This window comes from Fukomys damarensis, unplaced genomic scaffold (assembly GCF_012274545.1).
Source record: "Fukomys damarensis isolate Sample0158 unplaced genomic scaffold, DMR_v1.0_HiC HiC_scaffold_19, whole genome shotgun sequence".
NCBI classification, from domain to species: domain Eukaryota; kingdom Metazoa; phylum Chordata; class Mammalia; order Rodentia; family Bathyergidae; genus Fukomys; species Fukomys damarensis.
Window position 1 is genome coordinate 65,194,761 of NW_022900931.1, and position 7,121 is coordinate 65,201,881.

General features: G+C 56.9%; 2 protein-coding genes across 2 annotated transcripts in view; one reads left to right on the forward strand and one right to left on the reverse strand.

The window, feature by feature from the left end:
• Akt1s1 (AKT1 substrate 1) overlaps positions 1-291 on the reverse strand; it is a 5,690-nt gene extending 5,399 nt beyond the window's left edge. The window contains exon 1 of the mRNA XM_033766022.1: positions 118-291. The gene's annotated coding sequence lies outside the window, so the exon portion shown is untranslated. The remainder of the gene's footprint in view (positions 1-117) is intronic.
• A 121-nt stretch (positions 292-412) lies between these two features.
• Positions 413-7,121, forward strand: part of Tbc1d17 (TBC1 domain family member 17) — a 23,117-nt gene continuing 16,408 nt past the window's right edge. The window contains exons 1-13 of the mRNA XM_010640876.3: positions 413-595; positions 959-1,057; positions 1,268-1,342; positions 2,635-2,758; positions 3,465-3,672; positions 4,266-4,377; positions 4,471-4,626; positions 4,896-5,024; positions 5,101-5,204; positions 5,695-5,789; positions 6,057-6,173; positions 6,259-6,359; positions 6,444-6,543. Coding sequence (XP_010639178.1) covers positions 575-595; positions 959-1,057; positions 1,268-1,342; positions 2,635-2,758; positions 3,465-3,672; positions 4,266-4,377; positions 4,471-4,626; positions 4,896-5,024; positions 5,101-5,204; positions 5,695-5,789; positions 6,057-6,173; positions 6,259-6,359; positions 6,444-6,543 — 1,441 coding nt within the window. The 5' untranslated portion in view covers positions 413-574. The remainder of the gene's footprint in view (positions 596-958; positions 1,058-1,267; positions 1,343-2,634; positions 2,759-3,464; positions 3,673-4,265; positions 4,378-4,470; positions 4,627-4,895; positions 5,025-5,100; positions 5,205-5,694; positions 5,790-6,056; positions 6,174-6,258; positions 6,360-6,443; positions 6,544-7,121) is intronic.

The window sequence follows — 7,121 nt, forward strand, 5'->3', positions numbered from 1 at the left end:
CCCCCCCCCCCCCCCCGTTACTCAGGAATTCGCCTGGGGCAGCTTCCTTGGCAATGACGGCTTCGTCGCGTTATTCCGGAAACTTCAGCACTTCTTCTGAGGTATAGTTCCTCTCACCTTCTTTTCCTTTATGTTCTCCTCTTTTCCAGCACCTCGCTGTAGCGCCCCGCAGGGAGATGAGACTGCCCCGCATGAACATGGCCTCTGCGGACCCGCTAATGCCCTGCCCTCGAATACAATGGCACCTTTATGGCTTCGTTGCCAGAATACAGTATGGAGAAGTGAGCGTTCCGAGGAGAGGTGGAGCTTTTGGTCCCTCCCATTTGTTTACTTGGTGGGGAGAGTAGAAGCACTGCGCCTGCGCACTTTCGCTGGCCGACTGTACAGAGCCACATGACTTGAACTTGTTCAGGTTCACCTACCCTGTCCTGCAAGATGGCTTCACCCATTCCTGCTCTAGAATGGTAAGGGCTCTACCACTCTATGACCTCGAAGGGGAATATCTTTTCCGGATGTGACAGTACGTTGACCCGGAAAAGGAGGCGGCCGGGATAGTGGTGCTTTGGCGGCGGCTATGGAAGGATCTGGCTACCGAGTAAGTATTCAGAACCCATTCCCTCGCTTCCGTCTGTACGGTGCACCCTGGACCCGTGGTTTGCTTTTCTGTAACGCCGCGCTGGGGCTTTGGGAACCAGGCAGAACCATAGCAAACGCCATTTCCCTACAAACGCGCTGTCACGCTCCACTGTCCAGAGGGAGACTTATCTTTTAGCCCCGCCCCCTTTGGAATGCACGCCCACAACAGAACGCTGGGCGCCACCACGCCCCGGTCTCCCCTGAGAACGTCTGTGGGCCCCGCCCCCCCGGCTATATTTCTTCCCCTGGCCCGCTTCTATTGGCTCCGACCGCTGCGCGACTTCTCTGTAGGGGTCGGGTCCTGTCTGGTTCCCGCCCCCAGGTGGTGTTTGAGAAGGGAGGTGTCTACCTGCACACCAGCGCCCGGAAGCACCAGGACCCAGACTCCCTCATCGCCGGCGTTATCCGTGTCGTGGAGAAGGTGGGCCTGGAGGGAGCAGGGCTGGGATTGAGGCAGTATTTGTAGGATTCTTGTGGAGGTCAGCGCTGGAAACTCAGAAGGCTGGGGTGGGAATTGCTATGAGGGACGAGGCGTTGGAATGCTGAGCGTGGAGATTGCAGAAGTTTGGAAATTGCAGCAAAAAGCTTTAAGTGGTTTGGGGAGCCCCCTGACCCTCTCCACTTCCCTCAGGACAATGACGTCCTCCTGCACTGGGCTCCTGTGGAGGAGGCTGGAGATTCCACCCAAATCCTCTTCTCCAAGAAGGTAGGCTCTTCCCTAAGGCAGTGAGAACCGCAATCCCAGGATTGCAGAAGTAGCTTGCCTTGGGGTGGCTGGGCGCCTAGACCTCTCAACTCTGAGCTGCTTTTTCTGGGTGAAGCGGGTTGCAGTTGCTCACTTAAGGAAAGCAAGGTGCTCTGCCAGCATGCGGAGGGACAGTGCAGCCTGGGGGTTCCAGCTGCTGGAAGGTGTGGCTTTCTGAGGGGTCTGCTCCCATCAGCTTGAGGCTGCTCCCTGGATTGCTCCCTCCTCCACGGTTCTCACACACTTTTGTCCCCCTCCTGTCCTCCAGGGATTGTCAGCAGCACCACAGCCCTGGCACCATTTGTCTGAGTCCTTCCTCCCAAGCTAGCAGTGATGACAACAGTCACTGTTTATGAGCAAACCACTTTTTCCCTTAATTGAGATATAATTCCCAACTCTCCAAGAGAAGTGTATTTAATGTGTATGACAAACATGTACTAATAAAAGAAGATGTATTTCACTTACCATGAAAATCCAAGTTTATAGTAAAGTTTTTAAAAATTTATGTAATCCCAATACTTGGGAGGCTGAGCCAGGAGGATTGCTACAAGTTCAAGGCCAGCCTGGACTATACTGAGACCCTATCTCAAAAAAAGAAAAAAGTTTAAAAGTGCATAGTTAGGCATATTCACAAGGTTGTGCATTACTTTATTCCTTCATGTTTGTGGAACGTGGGATGTTTTGCTTCCTCATGCTTGTTTCCAGCTGTAGTCTGTGATTGGCTGTGCTGTTTTGACCGCTTGTCTTTTTCTGTGGACACACTTTCATTACTTGTGGCCATATCTGTATGAGTGGAATTGCTGGCTCATTGCTTAACATTTTGAGAAACAGCCCCGCTGTTTTCCAGTGCTGCGGCACCATCTTACACCCCATCAGCAGTGTGTGAGGGTTCCGCTTTCTCTTGGTCCTCGATGGCACATATTGCTGTCTGTCTTTGGTCCCAGCTGTTCTGGTGGGCATGAGGTAGGATCTTCCCATGGTTTAGACCTGGGCTTCCCTAATGAGTACTTGCAGTTTGCTTTAAGCACCATGGCCTCATGCAGTCCCACTGCAGAGCTGCCTACTATGTACCATTTCTCTCTCCAAGCACTGGGAGACTTGGGTTTGAATCCTGGTTCATCCCTGGCTGTGTTGGTGACCTAGAGCAAGTGCTATGCTTTCTTTGTTCAGGGGGGCTTCCTTCTGGTGAGGCCTCAGGGCTCTGATCTGGCACCCTTGAATCCATAGCTCGTACTGTCCTCTCTTCTCCCAAGGACTCCAGTGGGGGTGACCCCTACCCCTCTGAGGAAGAACCCACCTTTGACCCTGGCTATGAACCTGACTGGGCTGTCATCAGTACTGTGCGGCCACGGCTCCACCAATCAGAGCCTGCCAGAGGTAGGATGAGCTGGTGCCCCTGAGGGGCAGTAGGACACATCTTGCCCTCACTGGGCATGGCTCCAGAGGCTTTGCTGCCCACAGTCAAGATGGCCACCTGGCACTACCTTTCTTTTCCAGGAGAGTGGAGTAGGTTGTCTCTGGGCACCCTCATGAGTCCTACTCTTGAAAGTTTCTTCTCTGTCAAAGGTGACAGATGAAGCAGTCACAGGGTTATTTGTGCTATCCTGGAGTCACAGAGGGTGTGGGGCATCTAGAGGAGGTGGTAGACCCCTCTGGGGAGAGAGGCCTTTCAGGAAGAGGTGGTACTAGAGCTTAGCTCTTCTGAGTTTTTCTCCCACTAGAGAGAGAAACCTGTGGAAAAGCCCCCAGGCTTTTGTTGTGGCTTGAGTTGGGATCTAGAACAGACAGGGTTGGAGATAAAATAGGCAGGGAGCAGGGACAGACCTGAGGGGCCCTGGGTGCCAAGTTGAGGAATATAAGCTTCCTGGAAGGGTGGAATGGGTACACATCCACCAGGGTTCCTTCCCTTTTTATTCAGCTGTGATTCTGAGGAAGTGGGGAGTGGTATGAGTTCCCAGAGGCCAGCATGTTGGGGGTGGCTTGTGGTGGGGACTCTAGAGCGAGCCGTGCTGGTGGAGTGTCCTCCCTTGAACTGGTGGCTGCTGGCCTCCCAACCGTGTCTGACATGGTGCTGTCTGCCTAGGAACAGAGCCCAGCTCCCCCCGGGGCCAGTGGGCCTTCTCAGTGAGTCTGGCGGAGCTCAAGTCCATCCGCCGGTCTAAGCCAGGCCTTAGCTGGGCCTACCTGGTGCTGGTGACCCAAGCTGGAGGCTCCCTGCCTGCCCTGCACTTCCACCGTGGCGGCACCCGAGCCCTGCTCCGAGTTCTTAGCCGCTACCTGCTGCTGGCCAGGTGAGCCTGCTCCCAGGCCTGACTCCTCAGGGCTGACAAAGAAGCACAACTGCAGAGTGATTTTTATTTTTTTTGGTACTGGGGATCGAACTCGGGTCTTTGCGCTTGGGGCAGAACCGCTGAGCTAAATCCCCAGCCCTGCAGGGTGACTTAAAGGAAGAAGAAAGGAAGCAACTGGCACGTGTAATTGAGAAGTCCCATAATACTGCCTTCCCAGATCCCAGGGCCAGAGTGTTAGAAAGGGTTCCTCTTTTCCCCTCTGGGGCCTGGACCACCAGCAACCCTGGCTTAGCAACCTCAGTGGGTAGAAAACATCACTTTTGTCACAGTTCCTACAGAATCCTAAGGCTGTCTCTCATTGGTTCATCTTTGAGTCAGTCACCTTGGCCAGGGAAGTGGAAGGCTCTCATTGGCCAGCATGGGTCATGTGCCAACCCCCAGGGTCCAGCTCTGGTCTCCCAGCAGTAACACCAGAGATGAGGAATTCCCCGGGAGCAGGTGGGACACTGCCACTGGCACAGATTGGTGTGGACAGCCCTGGACACCATGCTCTCTGCCACTGTGTAACCCGTGTGTCCCCTCCTGCTGCCCAGCTCCCCACAGGACTCCCGCCTCTACCTTGTCTTTCCCCATGACTCCTCTGCCCTCTCCAACTCCTTCTACCACCTGCAGCTCTTTGACCAGGACAGCTCCAACGTGGTCTCTGTGAGTGTCCTCGGCCCTGGACCTGACAGGGTGGGCGTTGGGCAGGGTGAGACCTGAGGGGGCAGCGATGACAACCTTCATCCCTGTCCCCAGCGCTTCCTCCAAGACCCCTACTCCACCACCTTCAGCAGCTTCTCCCGAGTGACCAACTTTTTTCGGGGAGCCCTGCAGCCACACTCCGAGGGGGCCTCCTCCCCTGACCTTCGCCCCCCACCCGATGATGAGCCTGGGTTTGAGGTCATCTCCTGTGTGAGTGTGGAATGGACCCTCCCTCTGACTTCCTGACTGTCACCTGGGCAGGGGACCTCATTTCCCTGGGCCTGCACTTCCTTCTTGGTGACTTAGGGACAGTAGCAGCCCTGTCTTCCCGGGGTCGCTTCAGGGGTGACTCAGGGCAAGCTGATGAGGCTGTGCCAGGCTCTGGTGCCCCCTGGCTGCTCTTTCAGGGGACCTTCCTGCCTGGGGGTGACTGAGCACCATGGTCTCTGAGACAGGGTTGGGGCCACCCCATGTCGCAGGTGGAGCTGGGACCGCGGCCGGCTGTGGAGCGCACCCCTCCAGTCACAGAGGAGGAGTGGGCCCGCCACGTGGGCCCCGAGGGCCGCCTGCAGCAGGTCTCTGAGCTGAAGAACCGGATCTTCTCGGGGGTGAGCACAGCTGGGCAGGGCGGGGTCGGTGGGCAGCCAGGAGGCCCGCTGAGTTGTCTGTCCCATTCCATCCCAGGGTCTGAGCCCCAGCCTGCGGCGTGAGGCCTGGAAGTTTCTCCTGGGCTACCTCAGCTGGGAGGGCTCAGCCGAGGAGCACAGGGCCTACGTGCGCAAAAAAACGTGAGTGGGGAAATGTGGCCCCGCATTCCCAGGATGCCCCTGCCCTGTGAGGCCCCTGCCTTGACCCCTCAGGGCCCCTCACCTCAATGCTCGTGTGTCCAGCCACATCTGCAGAGCCCAGCTGTACCAGTCCCTGACACGCTTTGTCCAGCAGGGGTGACAGATTCTCACTAAAAACCCACACAAGCGTAGTGCACACCCGTAATCCCAGCACTGGGGAGACTGAGGCAGGCGCACTGAGAGTTTGAGGCCAGCCTGAACTATACAGTGTGACCCCATCTCAAACAACAACAACAGAACCCCTCAACTAAAGCCCACACGATCGTCTTTTGTGTGGCCAGCAGTGGGGAGAGGAAGGGTGGTGACAAGAGTGTCCTGCTGGCAGGCTTGGCTCTGTGTGGTCAGGGCAGAGTCCTGGGGTGACCAGGATGAGGCAGCACGCCGGTGGGGAGTTTCTTTCCAGGGGCTTCCTGCTCTCTTCTGCCCGCAGGGACGAGTATTTCCGCATGAAGCTTCAGTGGAAGTCCGTGAGCCCAGAGCAGGAGCGGAGGAACTCACTCCTGCACGGCTACCGCAGCCTCATTGGTGGGTGTCGGGTGGGGGTCACCTCGGGAGGGAGTGGGGTGAGCAGAGGCGGGAATGGCTGGGAGACAGGCCAGGGGTGAGAAGGGAAGGCGGCCTTGGGGTGAAGAGGCAGCTCTGGCCAGGAGAACCTGACTTCCTCAATTGACCCCACCGTGGGAGGCTGCGGCAAGCTGGGGGAAGCGGGGACCTTGTGGCGGAAGGGTTGGGATGGTTCCTGCCCGCAGAGTGAGCCCTGGAGACCCCTTGCCTTTCTCACACTTTCACCAGAGAGAGACGTGAGCCGCACTGACAGGACCAACAAGTTCTACGAGGGCCCTGAGAACCCTGGGCTGGGCCTGCTGAACGACATCCTCCTCACCTACTGCATGTACCACTTCAACCTCGGTGCGGCAGTGGGCGGGCAGGGCCCGGCTGGGTCCCTCCAGGGTGCTGAGGGCCTGACCGGCACACTGACCCTGTGTCTCCCCAGGCTACGTCCAGGGCATGAGTGACCTCCTCTCCCCGATCCTCTACGTCATCCAGAACGAGGTGGATGCGTTCTGGTGTTTCTGCGGCTTCATGGAGCTCGTGGTGAGGTGCATGGTGGGGTGGAGACGGCTCCTTGTGGAATCGGGGTTCCTGGCACCTCACACGAACCTCCCTTGCACCCTGCAGCACGGGAACTTTGAGGAGAGTCAGGAGACCATGAAGCGGCAGCTGGGGCAGCTCCTGCTACTGCTGAAGGTGCTGGACCAGCCGCTGTGTGATTTCCTGGGTACGTTCCAAGGGCCGGTGGCAGGAACAGTGGGGCCACAGAGTGTGTGTGGGACAGTGGGTCCTGATCCAGATGAGAAATATCCACTGTGAGCCAGAAACTAAAGCGGAAGCGGAAGGCTGGGGGCAGTTCAGAGCCGCCCTGTACTTGCAGGGGACCCGTCGTGTGCCAGGCCAGGCCCCGCTGCTTTCCCTCATTCCAGGGTGGCTTGGACTCCGGCTTAACCTGCTGGGTACTTTTCAGGAAAAAGGACCTGGATGCGGCTCCATTGAGCCACTTCTCACCTTGTGCCAAGATGGAAACTGGTTCCCTAGCCAGGCATTTTGGTATATACCTGTAACCCCAGCACTCTGGGAAGCTGAGGTAGGAGGATCACAAGTTCCAGCCCAGCTTGGGCAACCTAAGCACTTAGAGAGAGACCCTGTCTCAAAAAAACAAAAAAGAAAAAAGTTTAAGAAAGGAGGGCTGGGGATAGAGCTCAGTCCAAAGGTCCTGGGTTCAACCCCCAGCACCACACACACACACACACACACACACACACACACACACACACACAAAAAAACACGACGCGGTCTCTC